This window comes from Schistocerca cancellata, chromosome 8 (assembly GCF_023864275.1).
Source record: "Schistocerca cancellata isolate TAMUIC-IGC-003103 chromosome 8, iqSchCanc2.1, whole genome shotgun sequence".
Lineage (NCBI taxonomy): Eukaryota > Metazoa > Arthropoda > Insecta > Orthoptera > Acrididae > Schistocerca > Schistocerca cancellata.
The window spans coordinates 478,669,794-478,692,333 of NC_064633.1; the positions used below are offsets into that span (position 1 = coordinate 478,669,794).

A 22,540-nucleotide genomic window follows, 5' to 3' on the forward strand; every position below is an offset into this window, starting at 1 on the left:
TTGCTGAAACTACATGCTATGAAATAACAGTTCAGTTCTACTCTGTTTCTCCTCCAATGTAAGAGAAAGGCATTTACTTTTCCAAATGCGTTTTTTCAAAATGGAAACTGATGCAACACAGTTAATTTTTTGTTTTTAGTACAACATGCAGCTGTATGTCTTTTCTGAACATATTGATCTGGAGAGTAGTCTTGTATGGAAGGGAAATGTGGATGATAAACACTTCAGCTAAGAAGAGAATAGAAGCTTCTGAAGGGTGGTGCTACAGAAGAATGCTGAAGATTAGACGGGTCAATTTATTAAGCAATTCCACTCTAAGTGAATGGACAAAGCATTACCTACAGAAATATGTCATAAATAATGTGAATAGAATGAAAGATTATTCAGTAATTGGTATTGCTCCAGTTCAAATTTATTTATTTTTGAAAGAAATGGTTCAAATGGCTCTGAGCACTATGGGACATAACTTCTGAGGTCATCAGTCCCCTAGAACTTAGAACAACTTAAACCTAACTAACCGGAGGACATCACATGCCCCAGGCAGGATTTGAACCTGCGACTGTAGCGGTCGCGCTGTTATAGACTGTAGCGCCTAGAACCGCTCGGCCACCCTGGTTAGCTGAAAGAAATGGCTACGGTACAAAAAAAAGTCAATCGGGCTAAATAAGATTAAAAAAAAAGGTGGCATGGTGGTCTCAGTAACAAGTCAATTCCAGTATTAGCTCTGAATCTTTCACTTGACCCTGGGGTGCATGAATTTCACTGCAGTGGACAACTTTTAATGGTAAATTTGCTGGCAGTTTCACTGAGTCATGAGGCTGCAAATGCATGCAGGACACAACACCAGCTGGGAGTGACCACTGCAGGGAACTGTGCTCACTTTCAGCCTCAGGACTGATTGAAAATGCCAAAGAAGCGATCATGAACAGCTGTCCACTGTAGTGGACACTATGCGCCATAGGATTAATCTAAGGCAATTGGAAAATTTTAGAGTATGTTACAACTTTCAAAGAAACTTCTCAATCCCCTAGCTAACACCAAATTAACATCACTTGTGATTTTCACAAACCTGCAATATAATCTGGATCCAAAGGATCATTTTTCTTGCAAGCCAAACGTGATGGTCGCTGATGTGGAACAGGCTGATCCTCACATAAGATTGGATCATTTGAGTGCTTTCCACCTCTGAGCCTTGGAATTGAGAACTGTGAATGGAAATACAAATTAGTGGTTTCAGTATCTCTAAAAACAAAGTAGCATTAATAACACATAATAAGAGCTGCACAATTGATATAAATTCAGAGAGGTGTATATCTTCAAAAGTAACAATGGTAAAACAAGAGACATAACTGACTATCAATGCCTCACACCACATCTCAAAGTTATTGCACCATGGTCTGTTAATGCAGTTGTGCCAATATCTGGAGGTATACCACCACATATATATGTAAGGTTAATTAGATATTGGTAATGCCAATGGCCAAAGTGGAGAGAATATGAATGTAAACTCCCAATATCTAAATGAGCATTTCTGAAAATGAAGTAGCTGTTAACATTGAATATAACTTTAAATGTTACAAAGTCTTTTCTGAAGGTATTAGTCTGGGGAATAGCCTTGTATGGAAGGGAAATGTTGACGATAAACACTTCAATAAGAAGAGAGTAGAAGCTTTTGAAGAGTGGTGCTACAATAGAATGCTGAAGATTAGATAGGTCAATACAGTAACTAATAAGGAAGTACTGAATGAATGTGAGGAAAAAAGAAATGTATTTCCCTCAGGGAAACATTCCACATGGGAAAAATATATCTAAAAACAAAAATGATGTAACTTACCAAATGAAAGCGTTGGTATGTTGATAGAGACACTCACAAACACAAACACACACACACACAAAATTCAAGCTTTCGCAACCCACGGTTGCTTCATAAGGAAAGAGGGAAGGAGAGGGAAAGACGAAAGGATGTGGGTTTTAAGGGAGAGCGTAAGGAGGTATTCCAATCCCGGGAGCGGAAAGACTTACCTTAGAGGGAAAAAGGGACAGGTATACACTCACGCACGCACGCGCGCACACACACACACACACACACACACACACACACACACACACATATATATATATATATATATACAGACACAAGCAGACATATGTAAAGGCCCTTTTCTTTTCTTTCTTTTTTTTAGTGGGAAGTATCCAGATAACCCGGATGGTGTAACACAGTGCCAAGATGTGCTGGCCATGCACCAAGGCATGTTTAGCCACAGGGTGATCCCCATTACTAACAAACACTGTCTGCCTGTGTCCGTTCATGCGAATGGACAGTTTGTTGCTGGTCATTCCCACATAGAAAGCTTCACAGTGTAGGCAGGCCTTTACATATGTCTGCTTGTGTCGGTATATGTGCAGATGGATGTGTGTGTGTGTGTGTGTGTGTGTGTGTGTGTGTGTGTGTGTGGGCGCCCGCGTGCGCGAGTGTATACCTGTCCCTTTTTCCCCCTAAGGTAAGTCTTTCTGATCCCGGGATTAGAATTACTCCTTACCCTCTCCCTTAATACCCACATCCTTTCATCTTTCCCTCTCCTTCCCTCTTTCCTGATGAAACAACTGCGGGTTGCAAAAGCTTGAATTTTGTGTGTGTGTTTGTTAGCGTATCTATCAACATACCAATGCTTTCGTTTCGTAAGTTACATCATCTTTTAGAGGGAAACATTCCACGTGGGAAAAATATATCTAAAAAGAAAGATGATGAGACTTACCAAACAAAAGCACTGGCAGGTCGATAGGCACACAAACAAACACAAACATACACACAAAATTCAAGCTTTCGCAACCAACGGTTGCCTCATCAGGAAAGAGGGAAGGAGAGGGAAAGACGAAAGGATTTGGGTTTTAAGGGAGAGGGTAAGGAGTCATTCCAATCCCGGGAGCGGAAAGACTTACCTTAGGGGGAAAAAAGGACAGGTATACACTCGCACGCCACACACACACACACACACACACACACACACACACACACACAGACACAAACACACACAGACACAAACATGTGTCTGTGTATATGCGGATGGATATGTGTGTGTGTGCGCGCGAGTGTATACCTATCCTTTTTTCCCCCCTAAGGTAAGTCTTTCCGCTCCCGGGATTGGAATGACTCCTTACCCTCTCCCTTAAAACCCAAATCCTTTCGTCTTTCCCTCTCCTTCCCTCTTTCCTGATGAGGCAACCGTTGGTTGCGAAAGCTTGAATTGTGTGTGTATGTTTGTGTTTGCTTGTGTGTCTATCCACTTTCAACACTACCGTTGCTATAAAATCCACCATTTCTAGTTCACAAACAGTTCCTTTCACCTATTAAACAACCATTTCGGCTAGTTATAATAACTTTCGCTATATTTCCATTTCCGTTTTTCCCCACATCACTGATAATTTTTAGCCGCTTCCCACAGGTTTTAACGTCATTATTTCTTCGTCAGACAATTGTTAGCCTCATTTTCATAATCTGTCACCACAAAACCACTCCTTTTAATACATTTACATGCAGTTTTTTCGAAATTTTCCCAAATTTCTCCACCCTTTAACGTGTTTTGGCGGCAACACAACCACCTAACCTTTGTACACATCGTTGTCTACCAACCCAAGTTCACCACAGGATCAACATAGCCCAGCTTTAAGCAACACTTTTTCGCCTTTTTTCGCACCAGATCTCCAGTTACTTTCTAGTTCACCTTTACCTCTCCCCATATATTTTTATTTTCATTTCAGCCTAATGTTACACTTTCCACCTTCTAATACCATGTCACCCTCACAACACCCCCACAACGACCCCATTAAGTTTTATTTACATTCCCTCCGCAAACATGCCTTCGCCCTAGCCAGATTACGCTCCCATATTTTATTTTCTCAGGCTTGTCTGACATTTGGCATTACCCCCAAACGCCTCACACTTAAAGTTCCCATCTCTGGCTGCAACCCTTCTTTCCATCAGTCCCTACACCAGTTCCAAACTGAACAATACATTGCCCTCACCCACCTAATCCTTCGCCTACACATCAAAAAAACTCTTTGCCTTTGAATATGTCTGCTTGTGTGTGTGTGTGTGTGTGTGTGTGTGTGTGTGTGTGTGTATACATACCCGTCCTTTTTTCCCCCTAAGGTAAGTCTCTCTGCTCCCGGGATTGGAATGACTCCTTACCCTCTCCCTTAAAACCCACATCCTTTCGTCTTTCCCTCTCCTTTCCTCTTTCCTGACGAAGCAGCCGTTGGTTGCGAAAGCTTGAATTTTGTGTGTATGTTCGTTTGTGTGTCTGTCGACCTGCCAGCACTTTCATTTGGTAAGTCACATCATCTTTGTTTTTAGGTATATTTCTCCTACGTGGAATGTTTCCTTTCACATGGGAAAAATATATTAAAAACAGAGATTCCATGACTTACCAAATGGGAAAGCGCTGGTAGATAGGCACAATAAAAAACACACAAACACACACACAAAATTTCGAGCTTTCGCAACCCCCGGTTGCTTCGTCAGGAAAGAGGGAAGGAGAGGGAAAGATGAAAGGATGTGGGTTTTAAGGGAGAGGGTAAGGAGTCATTCCAATCCCGGGAGCAGAAAGACTTACCTTAGGGGGAAAAAAGGACAGTTATGCACTCGCGCACACACACACACACACACACACACACACACACACACACACACATATATCTCCATCCACACATATACAGACACAAGCAGACATATCTGCTTGTGTCTGTATATGTGTGGATGGATGTGTGTGTGTGTGTGTGTGTGTGTGTGTGTGTGTGTGTGTGTGTGTGCGCGCGCGCGGGCGAGTGTATACCCGTCCCTTTTTCCCCCCAAGGTAAGTCTTTCCGCTCCCGGGACTGGAATGACTCCTTACCCTCTCCCTTAAAACCCACATCCTTTCGTCTTTCCCTCTCCTTCCCTCGTTCCTGATGAGGCAACAGTTTGTTGCGAAAGCTTGAATTTTGTGTGCACGTTTGTGTGTCTGTCGACCTGCCAGCACTTTCATTTGGTAAGTCACATCATCTTTGTTTATATATATATATATATATATATATTTTTTTTTTAAAAAAGAAAGATGATGAGACTTACCAAACAAAAGCGCTGGCAGGTCGATAGACACACTAACAAACACATCTTGTTTGTTAGTGTGTTTGTTAGTGTGTCTATCGACCTGCCAGCGCTTTTGTTTGGTAAGTCTCATCATCTTTCTTTTTTCCCCCTAAGGTAAGTCTTTCCGCTCCCGGGACTGGAATGACTCCTTACCCTCTCCCTTAAAACCCACATCCTTTCGTCTTTCCCTCTCCTTCCCTCTTTCCTGATGAGGCAACAGTTTGTTGCGAAAGCTTGAAATTTGTGTGTATGTTTGTGTGTCTGTCGACCTGCCAGCACTTTCATTTGGTAAGTCACATCATCTTTGTTTTTATATATATATATATATATATATATATATATATATATATATATATATATAAAGAGGGACCATTCCTTCTAGCATGTAAAAGAATCATTCACCTAACATTATGCCAAAATTCATTTTTATTGACACTTCAAAAATTCAAAGAACAGTAGAAAATGCATTATATATTATTTTCGCAGCATCAGGGTTAACTCACTACCATCTGAGGGGACGAAATGAGAGAGCTGGATGAGAGGGAGGGGTGGGGGAATTGTAAAAGAGACTCTGAACTGTTCATAAAAGAGTAAGCCTAAAAGACAAATGAAAGTTAAAGTCTAATTTTCTCTCTTAAGCAGAAATAATAAGAAAAGTTGTTATCTCATTTTGTGAAATTTCTCATGTGTATCTCTGTTCTATATTCTGGAAACTGCATTAGGAACTGTTGACTGGCTTCAAGTGGATCTTGCGATTGTACCACTGTGAAGTGACAAGGCAATCCCCTGTTGTGTCGTAACAAGTCTCTTAACGTGGTGTCGTAACAAGTCTCTTAACGTGATGTGATCTCCAATGAATCCAACTGAAGACAAAATAATCACCGTATCTGATGGGTTGTGTTTGTAGTGACCCAAATAAGATTCCACATCCAAAATCTGGGCAGACAGGTGTAGGGTGCAACACAGAAGTCACAAGACGCTAGCAGCAGCAGAGGCCCCCATGCTTGGATGCGCACTCTACCGGCTGGCCAATAGCTTATAGAGTTGGACCTGGTCCACCTCGATCTCAGTCATATGTTGACATTCGCCATGTGTGTCTCTGATTAGTAGTGCAACCATTCCACAACAAGTGTTTTCCTGTGGCAGTCTTCTTGAAATAATGAAGTGTTGTGTTTGTAATTATCTGTGTGTTCCTGTAGCCAGAACACACTGGTGACAAGTAGGATTGTTTTTCACATGTTTTGTTGTGCAGTTGCTTTTCACACTAGGCTGTGACATTTTACTTGTTGTGACATGGAAGCTCTGCTTCAAAAATTGGTGTAACAGCAGACAGAACTTCTTACAGCTCTGCGACAGTCTGTGCCATGGTTGCTCTTTTCACCTTTGCCTCTGGTTATGTTTCCTCCGCTGTTCCTGCTGTTTGTTGAGGCAGTGGAAGATTGCGATACATATGAACACTGCCTACAGCATCATTTCCAGGCCTTCCATGTGATGAATGCAGAGGTATGTCATGCACTGTTTTTGTCATGGATTTTGCCTTGTATCAGGGTTGCAGCTGTTGGCCCCATCACAGGAACTTTCTTCATTGTCTTTTGACAATTTATGCTCATTGTTGTTTTCCTATTACTGTTACAGCATGCACATTGTGGCTGCTAGGGTTGAATTCTGCCAATGGAAGAAACAGTCCCATCAGTCTTATCGTGTCTGAGCCGCAACCCTTACAGCCTTAGTTGCAAGTGCCATTTTGTCATGTCCAAGTCAAAAGTGTCATGTGCAGACAACATGGTTCATGAAGTCATAATCTGCTCCACCTTGGGTAAGGAAGTCCAGAAACAAGCCTTCCAATTAGAAAACCCTTCCCTTGAAGAGGTGTTGTTCATTGCCCAGTCGTATGAGATCTCAGGGGCCACTGGTTGACAGCTGGATGCGTGGAGTGATGTCACAGTAGCGTAGCATGGCCCACCTGCATCCACTGCATCCAGGGAGGGTGACATAGCGGTGGTGCAAGCCAGCCCATCTGGCGGCTTGCTCATAGCAAGTAAACAGCATTCCAGCTGTCATTCCCTGTTGCCGATGTGCATCTCATTACTCCCAACATGATAGATAAAAGTTACTCCCAACATGGTAGATAAAAGCATCCCCAGCACCGAGCCATTTGTCGTGTTAGAGAAAAGGCCACAAGTAGTACTCCGCCAATCAACAGCACAGAACGCAATATCAGAGAACACGGATATGGATTTCCAGGAAGTGTCATCATTAGGCTTGATTCCCAATCAGTCACCCAACAAGATTTTTATCAAGGTTTTGGTTCTCTTGCGACAGCTGCACCTGCACGTGGACACCGGCATGACAGTTTCTCTGCTTAGTGCCCAAACATATTCAGACCTTGAGTCTTCTCTGCTGCCACCAGTAAACAGCACTTACGGAAATAAGGTAAAAAACAAATTGTCTTGCTTTGTCAATTCACAGCTGATGTTATCTATAGATCAGTAACTTGGCCTATCACTTTTATTGTTGTTCACTATACTAGTTTAGCAAACAATTTCGGGTTTGATGCCTTTCAAGCCTTTGGCTTTTCAATCATGGACTCCATACAGTTGGTATCTGCCGACATCCTCTCTGTATCATTGGAATCTCTGTGCTCCGAATTTCAGGATATTTTTTTGTGAAAGGCCTAGGGTGCACCACAGACTTTAAAGCACACAGTTGGCAGGTGCTAGATTTTTTTTGTGCTCAGCAGATTCCAATAGCCCTCCACTCCAAAGTCAAGGCGGTGCTGGACCAGCTTGCATCTCTTGGGTTTGTGGTCCCCATTTCTTCTAGTTAATAGGCTACACCCCTTGTTATCATTATGAAACGCCCTGGTAAATTGTGAACTTGCAGTGACTGTAAGGTCACTGTTAATTCACAGTTCGTGGCCAACACACATTCGTTGCCATGTTCGGAACAGCTGTTCATATGCTTAGCAGGTGGTCAATCCTGTTCCAAACTTGATCTTTCTTAAGCATATCACCAGTTACCCTCTGATAAGGAGTCCAAGTATATCATTGTTCTTAATATGGTCATGTATACTATTCTACAGTGTTTCAATCACCTGGATGACATTATTGTTACCAGACATACTACCAGCAACCACCTGCACAATCTCCAGGCTGTTTTGGAAAAACTTTGGGCCCTGTGTCTGCAATACAATCTATGCAATCTACAGAAGTCTACATTTTTCCAACCCTTTCTTGAGTATCTGGGCTACAAAATATCACGGCAGGATACCCAACCACTTGCGAGTCTGCTCAAGGCCATTATGGACCTGACTTGTTGCTCTTTGTCATACTAACTGCATGCTTTCTTCGGTAAAATTGCCTATTACCATTGGTTCGTTCCTGGGGCATCCACCACTGCACAGCCTTTCTACCTCCTTCTTCACAAGGGCACTTCCTTAATCTTCAATGTGCAACCAGGCCTTTCCCACATTGAAGGACCACCACAGGTCGGTGCTGTGTCTACCTACTTTCGAGACTAGCAAACCATTCATTTTAGCTACGGATGCCTCGCAGTATGGCATGGGGGTGGTCCTTGCCCATTGGAATGCAGATGGCTTGGAGCAGTCACTGGCATTTGCATCCAAAACTCTCAGTCCAGCACAAGTCCATTACTCCTAGATCAAGAAGAAGGCTCTGGCCATTGTGTATGCGCTCACCAGGTTTCATGTATTCTTGTATGGCACCAAATTCCAACTTATTATGGACCATAAGCTGCTATTTTCGTTATTCAGTCCATCCGCCCGGGTTTCCAATAAAGCAGTCCACAGGTTACATCGGTGGGCTCTGCTCCTCTCCAAATACCACTATGACATTCATTTTTCCCCCATGCAGACACTTTATCCAGACTACCCATCTGTCCAGACCCCGAGTTTGATAGAGAGGAGCTCTACTTGGATGTTGCCTCCCGCCAAGCTGTAGAAGGCTTTCCGATCACTAGTACCCAGGTTGCAAGGGCCACAGTGTCTGATCCCGTCATCAAGTAGATCATCCACTTCATCCAGGAGGGTCAATTGTCTCTTCCTCCGGGCTGTGCTTCCACTCTGCTTCATAACTATTTTGTCTCCAGGGATCATCATTCCAGGAAGTTTGCGGCAGGAGGTCTTAGAGCTGTTGCTTGAGGGCCACTGGAGTGTTTCCTGCACAAAAGCCTTGGCTCACAGGCACGTGTACTGCCAAGCCTTGAGTGGGAACCGGATCATTTGATGGCCGCATGTCCCCAGTGCGCTAGTCAAAAGGCGGCTCCCAAGGCTTTGTTTCCCCATGGCCTACAGTAACCCAACCCTGGGAACACATCCATGTGGACTTTGCGAGTCCATTTCTGAATGTGTATTTTGGCTGATTGTCACTGACACATTTTTATGTTCCTCATTTATGTGATCCAGTGTTCCTTGGTTACTACCGAAGTTACTATTCAGGCTCTTTCAAAAATTTTTTTCTCTGGATTGGTCTCCTGGTTACGCTCATTTTCACCAATAGACCTCAGTTCCTGTCCCAGGAATTTCATGATTTCTGTGTGTGTGGTCAAGCTTTTGCCATGTTCACTCACCTCCCTTTCACCATCAATTCAACGGAGAGGCTGGATGCACGGTACACACCTCTGGGGCCCAATAGAAAATATATCAGCAGTATTTTTCTGTTGAGGAGGCATTGTTGTTCTTTCTGATGGCCTACTGTATGACTCCTATTGGTTCCTGTCCTCCTGCTGAGCTTCTCTGTGGCCGTCAGCTGTGGACACTGCTCCACCTCCTCCATCCAGGTTCTTGCCCAAATTCATGTTCCACTGTATCGCTTTTTCTGCCAGTGACAGCAGTCTGCCAGCAACCATTGTGCGTCACAGTGGCTGCTGTGTCTACACTCTGCAGACAGGATAGCAGGAGGTTTGCCACCATCAAAATAAGCTCGAGTCTGGGAGGACACCCACCCACCAAATCCCAGCTGCACCAATTTTTTCCTACATCTGTGCCACCAGATGAGCCTTCGACTTTGCAGCCTCTTGCAGCTATTCTGGTGCCCCTCCAGCTGATGGACAAGCACCTCGCCGGTTTGATGTCTCCTGTGTCTTCTCAGTCTGCTGTGGGGTCGCCTCCAACTTCCCCACTGCCACCAGACATCGCCATGGATCCCGGCTAGGACTGCTCATTGCTGGTCCCGTCTTTTGCTCCCACACAGGGGAAGTACTGGGGCGCTTCTCGAACTGGGCGCTTTTGCCCCTATTCCAAGGTTTCCATTGACCAGGAGTTGCTCTCCTAATCACCTCCAAGGCCTCAATGGGCGTGAGCACCATCTCCACACTGCAGCCATCCACTCCATGTTTAGGGGATTAGGGGGGGGGGGGGGGGGGGAGGGGAGACCCATGTAAGTTTCCACACCCATGATCCAGGAGTGCCACAGAAGTCGCAAAACACTAGCGCCAGCAGATAGAGGCCCCCCCTGTCAGATGTGTGCACAGTCTCTCTGTAGTGCACTCTACTGGGCAGCCAATGATTTGTAGAGTTGGGCCCGGCCCACTGACATTCAGCCTGTGTGTCTCAGGCTAAGAGTCTAGTCGCTCCATGGCAAGTGTTTTCCTGTACCAGTCTTCTTTAAGTAATAAAATGTTGAGTTTTTATTATCTTTGTGTTCTTGTAGTCAGATCTGCAGAAAATTTTTATCTGGAAAATGATTGAAATTCTAGACCCAATACTTCTAATGCTGATAATGTGGCAGCCTTTGGGCTTTGTCTCTCTTGCCTGAGCAGCACTCTCTCTACTGTTGATGGGTCTACGCACCCATGGAGAGGGCAGAAGGGACTTTACTATTAAGGCAACTTGAATGTTAGGTATCCGATTTCACTCTTAGGGAAACAGTGTCAGGGGAATGAACCAATTGCGCACCTTGCGCATATCTTAGGAGGAATCATCCATCAAGTGGTAGAAGCTGTCCCTGGAGCAACTGAGAACACAGGTTACAGTGTGATGCAGACAGTGGCTCACCTCATCATCACCAATATCTGTTGTCTAAGATCAGAGTGTATCCTTGGTTCCTTGTAGAGAATGGAGAAAGTGGTGGTTCAGTACAGCTATCTGTTAGCACCATTATTCCGAGGACTGGTCAAGGTAATCAGGCTCAGTGCCCAGTGGAGGTTCCAAACTAGAGACTTGATGGGTTCTGTGAAAAGATCAGATGAAGAGCCCTTGCTTACACAAATGGGTGGTGAGTTATAAAACCATCCATGACAGATCATTCCTGGACTGTGCGGGCAGTACATATGATGTGCACATTTTAAATATTAGCTATTAACTGTTAGGAGTGTTCATTCCAAGCCTAAGAACTCACTCTCATTTCTTTCCCAAACGGTAGTCAGTCTCTCTCTCTCTCTCTCTCTCTCTCTCTCTCTCTCTCTCTCTCTCTCTCTCTCTCTCTCTCTCTCTCTCCACCAGAACAAATCACCCCCCCCCCCCCTCCAAAAGAAACACTGATGAAATTTAGATACAGTATTATTAGAGTTATTCCAAGATAGCCTAAATTCAATAACACAGATTTAGCACATGGTGACTAACAGCCTTGTAAGGACAGCATTGCAAAGTGATAATGAATTAATTACTAGACAACTGTCTCAAAAAATTAGTCCAACAACTCACTCATGAAATGGATGTTTAGGATCTCCTGGTACAAACAAACCTTATCTTTCTGACAGAGTCACAAAAGAGACCGTGATTAGTAACTATGATGTTATTACAGGGATTGTAGTCACCATGGGGAAAAAATACATAGGAAAATATTTGTGTTTAGTGTGGTGTCACCGCCAGACACCACACTCGCTAGGTGGTAGCCTTTAAATTGGCCGCAGTCCGTTAGTATACGTCGGACCCGCGTGTCGCCACTATCAGTGATTGCAGACCGAGCGCCGCCACATGGCAGGTCTAGTCTAGAGAGACTCCCTAGCACTCGCCCCAGTTGTACAGCCGACTTTGCTAGCGATGGTTCACTGTCTACAAACACTCTCAATTGCAGAGACGACAGTTTAGCATAGCCTTCAGCTACATCATTTGCTACGACCTAGCAAGGTGCCATATTCAGTTACTATAATCTGAACAGATAATATTGTGAATCATGTACCATCAAGAGGGACGTTCATCATTATTAAGTATCAAACTAATTCCGTCCACTTTCTGAATTCTAATTCCTTGTCATGTTGCAGACCTCACGTCAGTATAGTTCTTCCCTCCTCACGCCAGCCTGCATGAGCTAAAACGCGTGCATTTCGGCCTCCAGTTGTAACACAGTGTTGGCTCTTCTGCCAACACAACATTTGGTACAACTAATGAGACAGTCACTAAGAACTTACTTAAAATACAAATTGTGAACATTTTGTTGCCCGAACATTTTGTTGCCCTGACAAACACAGAACAACTGTAGTTAAAGCTCAGAGATATTATAAACCACGCTCTATGTAAATACATACCAAGTAATGACAGATGTCGAAGACTTACCCTAGTATAATAGTACTGTGCATGTTTACACCTCTAATAATCCCTTCTCTGACGGGATGTTAACCCCTAAACTTCCTTCCTTTGGAGAATGTTGTGAAAACAGAGACTACTACAGTCTCTCTGAAAAGGAGACTGCAGGGAAACTTAACAGCAACTACTGCATTTGTAAGAAGGGGTATGTATGACGGCAATGATAATTACCACAGATAGATTGTTGCAAGAGATGTAGCAGAAAACCCTAGAAAGATCTCTGGCCATCTAACCAATCATGGATTAGTCTTGTGTTGGGGCAGATAGAAAGCCAAAACATTAACTTCTGCATTTACCAATGTGTCCCAACATGAGATTACTACTGTGCCAATATTCAACTGCCAGACAAGCAAAAATGAGAGACTGACAACTATCCTTTTGATAATACTGTCATAATTTTACCCTGGATTTTCCTTTGTTTGCTTTTAAGAATCAGACTACTCAAAGTAAAAAAGGTACCAAGACCTGGTGGAATCCTTATTAAACCTTCTTCTTCTATCTACACACATTTAAACTGAAGCGAGCTCCCATGATTCTATCTGTATGTTCAGACTAATCTCCGGAACTACTGTAGGGGTTCTGATACAGGTTTCTTTAATAGGTATGACTGATTCAGGAGCAATTCATTATACAATTTATAAATATTTCATGTTAATTAACTGAACTACGATGAATTAAAATCCATTGCTGTCGTGAAAACAATGCCATTGCCATCTATTGGTGAATGGCAGGACTCCATGGAAGCACAGCTCTGTGCAGCAAGACACAGCCCCATCAAACTGAGTTCATGCGCTCCACTTTGTTTGATGTGCCGACAATAGTCAAAAAGTGTTCAGTGCAGTGCACTTATTGCTAACATGCCTTTACGTATGGAGAAAGGAAAGATACATGGACACAATCTTCTTGATACCTTAAACATAGAGAATGGAATGGGATTCAGAAATTCTTTGAAGACTACACAAGATTTCAAAAGACTTCTACACAAGGTTCAGGAACACATTTTGAAAAAAAAAGACAAGTTCACATAGCCAATTTGTGCTTATTCCAGATTAGCAATCACAATTCACACTCACAATTTAGGGCAAATTCCTTCAACAATGGGCATTGACTTAATTCACTACGAAGTATTGTAATAAATATGACCAATAATGAAGAAATAATTGCTTCATCCTCAAGCTATGATGGAAGGCTACAAAATGTGAAAGAATCGATTTTTTTTTTTCCAAAATGGTTTCCCTACAACTGTTTGCAAAATGTTACGCATTTTCCAAAAAACTACTTCGTTTACATGTTTTTCCAGCAGTGCATCACATAACTAAACTTCCAGCTTTCTACTTTCCTTCAATCCTAGACGAGGACCCAATTCTTTGTGTGGCAGAGTGAAAAAGTATCCCACTAAGGGTCTGTGACAAAGAATGTTGGCAGCGAATTTCTACAATGAAACGACGCACACTAAACGTTACATGGGAAGTGCTGCCACTGGTTAAACATCTACATTATGTGTGGATTTTATAAATTTTCAGTTCATTTCTGGCCTTTGGACACAATCGACTCAGCCAACCTTCGATACATGACATTCTACAAATTAAGAGACATATCTCATACACTAACAAAACCAAGATATATTAAACATTTACTTGTGTCGTAAACAGGAGTGTGCTCATCGTTACCAAAAGATGTCATTCCAAATACCAATTTAGTATGGAATGGGTAACATTCATACCTCCTGAAAACCTTCCTGGCATGCGCATCATTTATTATTTGAAAGTGATCATATTCAGTCACCTAATGTTGTTCTCTGTTTTTTATTAATAAATCTACGTGCTGCACCATACATATGTTCAGAGGAGGAGAAAGAGATCAGTATTTAACGATCTGTCAACAACAAAGTCATTAGAGATGGAGCACAAGCTCAAATTAGGGAAGGATGGAGAAGGAAAGCGGCCATGCCCTTTCAAAGAAACCATCCCAGCTTTTGCCTTAAGCAATTTAGAGAAAGCACGGGAAAAACATATCAGTATAGCCGGATGCGGGTTTGAACTGCCGTCCATCCACATGCGAGTTCAATGCGCTAACCACTGCACCACCTCGCTCAGTCAAGTTGTATGGTCATAGAGAATTAGTGCTGCACCTGCAAAGCTGGGTTAGGTCGCTAGTTTTCTGTAATTCAAATATTTTGAGACAACAGTACAAAGCCATATGCAACAAGAAGAATATATGAAATCAGATATGGGGAGGGCAAATGGAAAAGTCATATTTATAGGAAGGATTTTGGAAAGATATCAAGTAACGTAATTTGAACAGTGAAACAATATTATTTTAAATGACTTCATATTCACCACTGATTGCAGTGTTTATTACAATACCCACTACTGAAATTTTGACTTGGTCATTTTCAGGTGGGAAATACAGCAGTATTAATGCTGACTACTATCGAGTTTTAAGCATGTGTAATGGCTAGAAAATGAGCTAGGCTGGGTCCACACATTGGGGCCAACACTGGCACGAACAATGTCAATCAAATGTGTTGGTTGGTTGATTTGGGGGGAGGGGACCAAACAGCATGGTCATCAGTCCCGTTGGATTAGGGAAGGATGTCTGTCAGCCATGCCCTTTCAGAGGAACTATTCTGGCATTTGCATGGAGCGATTTACGGAAATCACGGAGAACCTAAACCAGGATGGCCAGATGCAGGTTTCAACCATTATCCTCCTGAGTGCGAGTCTAGTGTACTAACCACTGCACCACCTCACTTGGTAGTAGATAATGAAAGAACTTGGTACCAACCAACACTTTGAACTCTCACTGGCATCAACACTGTTTTTCTGGTTGCCGTTTCGAAACACAAGTTTGTTTGTTGCTTGTACTTGCAGATCAGATATTTGAAAACACAGTGTCTCAGGAATAGTGGAGTAACATGCAAGTTCTTGAGTGTTTTGGAACTTTACCAGCAAGAAATACATCTGTGGAATGCTGGTACGATGAATCACAAAAACTGCAATGCCACTGCAGATGCATGGTGACCAAACAGTTGTGTAATTGCTGAATCTCTTTTCGCAATCATACTTTCTCAGACTGTAAATACATGCACTTATCTAAACAGATGATTGAATATTGGTGGATTTATTTGAATTTACATTCTATAAATGTGCTATGTGCTGTTTCTGTGTACACTGATGGTTTTGTTTACTTGTGCAATAAAGCTTGTTTCATCTAAGTTTTTTTCCACGTACCCTAAGCCATATGATATTTCGAGAATGTTGTGGTGTCAAAGAATCCTGACAGAGGCTTGCACTATACTTTAATGTTTTCAAAATATCGGAGCATAAGTATTCATTCTGACAGAAAATTTAGTTGCTGAATGGAAGGTATGGTGAACTGTATTTTATTTTCTATGAGTATTATAAAGTACCAGTAAGTGATTCATGGTGGCAGTGGTGGTGGTAGTGGTATGTTTAGGGTACTCAACAGCAAGGTCATCAGTGCCCTTACACAATTAACAGAATACAAGTGTGGTTATGGATTGTTAGAAGCATGCAACAAAACGTAAATTAGAAAATGTAATCTGCAGCCATCCTGGGATGCTCTCACTTACACTGTCAGACAAACCAGCAAAAGGTGTGTGCCTAAAGGCAGTGTGTGAGTAAAATACATAGACTATAACCACACAACATCTAAAATAGTGGAGCATGGAACTGTGTGTACAAGGGCCATTGGAAAACACATTAAAACCTTCTACCTAAGACATTACTGAGACATCCTACACCACACAGAACCTTAAAATTAGAAACACGTTCGATTCATCACACCTAAAATAGAGTGCAAGTCATTTGGTAAGTGGGTTGCAGCCTCAAGGCATGGTATAAAACACATTCTGTTAAAATGTGGTTTACAGAAATGTGTACACTCCAAGCACTGCATACTGGGGGATCTTCCCACTGAAGAAGGAATTCATGTGTCAGAAGACTGCATCCTATATAGAGTTGCATTAAAAGTACTTGCTCCCTCCCACTGCAGTGACCACAAGAAGAAATGCTGCTCTCACTGCAGTGGCCAGGAGGAAGAATTCCACATATGTATTGTTGGTTTCACGAGCCTCAGCCCATTGTTCTCAAACCGTAACTGCTCCTCCTCCCACACATGCATAATGCTGTGTCTCAATATAGTGAAGTAAATGCATGGACAAGGGGAGCATGTTCACAAACTGTAACTTCCAAGAGAGTATTCTTAGCTGCATTATTAGCCTGAACGCCCAGCAGAATGACACATCCTTTCCCTGCCTCTGCAAGTGGAAAAGGGTGCTGCAGATCAGTTGAGTTACTTTTCAGCTAGATACATATGACTGATACCCTGAAGGGCACTTAGGGAGTCAGTGCAGATGAGGAATTTGGTAGCAGGAAGGCATTACATCTTCTCCAACTCCCTCAAGATCAAATATAATTCAGTGTCATACGCTGTGTCTGTACAAGGTAAGCGAATCTCGGTTTAACACAGTCTGGGAATAACACAGCACGACCACTGGAATTATCCTGCTTAGATGCATCAGTGTAGATGACCACACAGTCACAGAGCTTGGCTAAAATTATACGGAACATTGATTTAAAGGAGGAGGCAGCAATTAGTGTATGACATCCCCTAGACAACAAGGTCATTAGAGACGGAACACAAGCTCCGATTACGAAAGGGTGGAGCAGGAAAGCAGCCAAGTGCTTTCGAAAGAACCATACTGGCACTTGCTTTAAGTAATTTAGGGAAATCGTGGAAAACCTAAATCACAATGGCTGGATATGGATTTGAACCATCATCTCCTAAATATGAGTCCAGTGTACTAAGCACTGCATTACCCAACTCAGTATCAATTTAAAAACAGATTCTGGAGTAACAATCTTCTTGTACACTTATAGATCTAAAATAATTCTGGATATTAACCAGGACAGCCAGAGACTCCAACCCCAATGAAGCACAGAAATACTGTCTACACCACGAGCTACTATTTCTAAATAGTTCCTCCACTGGAGGGCGAGCAAAAGTATGGAATGCCAGTGTGGAGAGCAGGCTGCACACACAACGAATTCGAACATAAAACATTGGCAAACAATCTAAACAAGAACCCTAAAAAGTTTTGGTCATATGTAAAATCGGTAAGCGGATCTAAATCCCCTATTCAGTCACTCGTTGACCACGATGGCACCGAAACAGAGGACGACCGAAGAAAGGCAGAAATACTGAATTCAGTGTTCCGAAACTGTTTCACTGCGGAAAATCGTAACACGGTCCCTGACTTCAGCCGTCGCACGGACGCCAAAATGGAAAATATTGAAATAAACGATATCGGAGTTGAAAAACAACTGCTATCACTTAGTAGCGGAAAAGCATCCGGACCAGACGAGATACCCTTAAGATTCTACAATGATTATGCTAAAGAACTTGCCCCCTTTCTATCAGCAATTTATCGTAGATCGCTGGAAGAACGTAAAGTACCTAGCGACTGGAAGAAAGCGCAGGTCGTTCCCATTTTCAAGAAGGGTCATAAATCAGATGCGAATAATTATAGGCCTATTTCGCTTACGTCAATCTGTTGTAGAATAATGGAACATGTTTTGTGTTCTCATATTATGACGTTCTTAGATAATACAAATCTCCTTCATCATAACCAACATGGATTCCGCAAACAGAGATCATGTGAAACTCAGCTCGCCCTATTTGCCCAAGAAATTCACAGTGCCGTAGACACTGGCGAGCAGATTGATGCCGTATTCCTGGACTTCAGGAAGGCATTTGATACGGTTCCGCACTTACGTTTAGTGAAAAAAATACGAGCTTACGGAATATCGGACCAGGTTTGTGATTGGATTCAGGATTTTCTAGAAGAAAGAACACAACATGTCATTCTTAACGGTTCAAAATCTGCAGATGTAGAGGTAATTTCAGGAGTACCGCAAGGAAGCGTGATAGGACCTTTATTGTTTACAATATACATAAATGACTTAGTTGACAACATCGGTAGCTCCGTGAGGCTATTTGCAGATGACACGGTTGTCTACAAGAAAGTAGCAACATCAGAAGACTCGTACGTACTCCAGGAAGACCTGCAGAGGATTAATGCATGGTGCGACAGCTGGCAGCTTTCCCTAAACGTAGATAAATGTAATATAATGCGCATACATAGGGGCAGAAATCCATTCCAGTACGATTATGCCATAGGTGGTAAATCATTGGAAGCGGTAACGACCGTAAAATACTTAGGAGTTATTATCCGGAGCGATCTGAAGTGGAATGATCACATAAAACAAATAGTGGGAAAAGCAGGCGCCAGGTTGAGATTCATAGGAAGAATTCTAAGAAAATGTGACTCATCGACGAAAGAAGTAGCTTACAAAACGCTTGTTCGTCCGATTCTTGAGTATTGCTCATCAGTATGGGACCCTTACCAGGTTGGATTAATAGAAGAGATAGACATGATCCAGCGAAAAGCAGCGCGATTCGTCATGGGGACATTTAGTCAGCGCGAGAGCGTTACGGAGATGCTGAACAAGCTCCAGTGGCGGACACTTCAAGAAAGGCGTTACGCAATACGGAGAGGTTTATTATCGAAATTACGAGAGAGCACATTCTGGGAAGAGATGGGCAACATATTACTACCGCCCACATATATCTCACGTAATGATCACAACGAAAAGATCCGAGAAATTAGAGCAAATACGGAGACTTACAAGCAGTCGTTCTTCCCACGCACAATTCGTGAATGGAACAGGGAAGGGGGGATCAGATAGTGGTACAATAAGTACCCTCCGCCACACACCGTAAGGTGGCTCGCGGAGTATAGATGTAGATGTAGATGTAGATGATGCATCATGAGGGCCCACTGCTAGATGACAAGTAGTGGTTCACCAATCTCAGCAGAGGCTAGAAATCAGACTCATCCTATATGCTCCTGTTCCTAAAGAAACCCCTCATGATGAACAGCGTAGATTATCTTAAGATAATATAGCTGAGCCATAAACTGTGCAAGCATAGTCCAGGCAGGATTGTACAAACTCTTTGTAAAACTGAAGCAGACATGATTGATTTGTCTCCCATGATCTGTGGCTGAGGCATTTTAAAATGTTGTTGTTGTGGTCTTCAGTCCTGAGACCTGTTTGATGCAGCTCTCCATGCTACTCTATCCTGTGCAAGCTTCTTCATCTCCCAGTACCTACTGCAACCTACATCCTTCTGAACCTGCTTAGTGTATTCATCTCTTGGTCTCCCTCTACAATTTGTACCCTCCACACTGCCCTCCAATGCTAAATTTGTGATCCCTTGATGCCTCAGAACATGTCCTACCAACCGGTCTCTTCTTATCGTCAAGTTGTGCCACAAACTCCTCTTCTCCCCAATTCTATTCAATACCTCCTCATTAGTTATGTGATCTACCCATCTAATCTTCAGCATTCTTCTGTAGCACCATATTTCGAAAGCTTCTATTCTCTTCCTGTCCAAACTATTTATCGTCCATGTCTCACTTCCATACATGGCTACACTCCATACAAATACTTTCAGAAACGACTTTCTGACACTTAAATCTATACTCGATGTTAACAAATTTCTCTTCTTCAGAAACGCTTTCCTTGCCATTACCAGTCTACATTTTATATCTTCTCTACTTAGACCATCATCAGTTATTTTGCTCCCCAAATAGCAAAACTCCTTTACTACTTTAAGTGTCTCATTTCCTAATCTAATACCCTCAGCATCACCCGACTTAATTCGACTACATTCCATTATCCTCGTTTTGTTTTTGTTGATGTTCATCTTATATCCTCTCTTCAAGACACTGTCCATTCCGTTCAACTGCTCTTCCAAGTCCTTTGCTGTCTCTGACAGAATTACAATGTCATCGGCGAACCTTAAAGTTTTTATTTCTTCTCCATGAATTTTAATACCTACTCCGAATTTTTCTTTTGTTTCCTTTACTGCTTGCTCAATATACAGATTGAATAACAACGGGGAGAGGCTACAACCCTGTCTCACTCCATTCCCAACCACTGCTTCCCTTTCATGCCCCTCGATTCTCATAACTGCCATCTGGTTTCTGTACAAATAGTAAATAGCCTTTCACTCCCTGTATTTTACCCCTGCCACCTTCAGAATTTGAAAGAGTATTCCAGTCAACATTGTCAAAAGCTTTCTCCAAGTCAAACAAATGCTAGAAACATAGGTTTGCCTTTTCTTAATCTAGCTTCTAAGATAAGTCGTAGGGTCAGTATTGCCTCACGTGTTCCCATATTTCTACGGAATCCAAACTGATCTTCCCCGAGGTCGGCTTCTACCAGTTTTCCATTCATCTGTACAGAATTCGCATTAGTATTTTGCAGCCGTGACTTATTAAACTGACAGTTCGGTAATTTTCACATCTGTCAATGCCTGCATTCTTTGGGATGGTAGAGTTTTGTCGGGACTGGGTCTCCCAAGGCTGTCAGTAGTTCTAATGGAATGTTGTCTACTCCCGGGGCCTTTTTTCGACTTAGGTCTTTCAGTGCTCTATCAAATTCTTCATGCAGTATCATATCTCCCATTTCATCTTCATCTACATATTCTTCCATTTCCATAATATTGTCCTCAAGAACATCGCCCTTTTATAGTCCCTCTATATACTCCTTCACCTTTCTGCTTTCCTTTCTTTGCTTAGAACAGGGTTTCCATCTGAGCCCTTGATATTCATACAAGTGGTTCTCTTTTCAACAAAGGTCTCTTTAATTTTCCTGTAGGCAGTATCTATCTTACCTCTAGTGAGGTAAGCCTCTACATCCTTACATTTGTCCTCTAGCCATCCCTGCTTAGCCATTTTGCACTTCCTGTCGATCTCATTTTTGAGACGTTTGTATTCCTTTTTGCCTGCTTCATTTACGGCATTTTTATATTTTCTCCTTTCATCAATTAAATTCAGTATTTCTTCTGGCACCCAAGGATTTCTACTAGCTCTCGTCTTTTTACCTACTTGATCCTCTGCTGCCTTCACCACTTCATCTCTCAAAGCTATCCATTCTTCTCCTACTGTATTTCTTTCCCCCATTCTTGTCAATTGTTCCTTTATGCTCTTCCTGAAACTCTCTACAACCTCTGGTTTAGTCAGTTTATCCAGGTCCCATCTCCTCAAATTTCCACCTTTTTGCAGTTTCTTCAGTTTTAATCTACAGTTCATAACCAATAGATTGTGGTCAGAGTCCACATCTGTCCTGGAAATGTCTTACAATTTAAAACCTGGTTCCTAAATCTCTGTCTTACCATTATATAATCTATCTGATATCTTCTAGTATCTCCAGGGTTCTTCTGTGTATACAACCTTCTTTCATGATTCTTGAATCAAGTGTTAGCTATGATTAACTTATGCTCTGCGCAAAATTCTACCAGGCGGCTTCCTCTTTCATTTCTTAGCCCCAATCCATATTCACCTACTACGTTTCATTCTCTCCCTTTCCCTACTCTCGAATTCCAATCACCCATGACTATTAAATTTTCGTCTCCCTTCACTACCTGAATAATTTCTTTTATCTCATCATACATTTCATCAATTTCTTCATCATCTGCAGAGCTAGTTGGCATATAAACTTGTACTACTGTTGTAGGCGTGGGCTTCATGTCTATCTTGGCCACAATAATGCGTTCACTATGTTGTTTGTAGTAGCTTACCCGAACTCCTATTTTTTTATTCATTATTAAACCTACTCCTGCATTACCCCTATTTGATTTTGTATTTACAACCCTGTATTCACCTGACCAAAAGTCTTGTTGTTCCTGCCACCGAACTTCGCTAATTCCCACTATATCTAACTTCAACCTATCCATTTCCCGTTTTAAATTTTATAATCTACCTGCCCGATTAAGGG

At 42.4% G+C, this 22,540-nt stretch overlaps 1 protein-coding gene across 1 annotated transcript in view; it reads right to left on the bottom strand.

Annotated features, from left to right (window-relative positions):
* LOC126095053 (RNA-binding protein NOB1) overlaps positions 1 to 22,540 on the bottom strand; it is a 65,926-nt gene that overhangs the window by 7,967 nt on the left and 35,419 nt on the right. Inside the window, exon 6 of the mRNA XM_049909734.1 lies at positions 1,070 to 1,205. Within this exon, the coding sequence (XP_049765691.1) occupies positions 1,070 to 1,205 (136 nt within the window). The remainder of the gene's footprint in view (positions 1 to 1,069; positions 1,206 to 22,540) is intronic.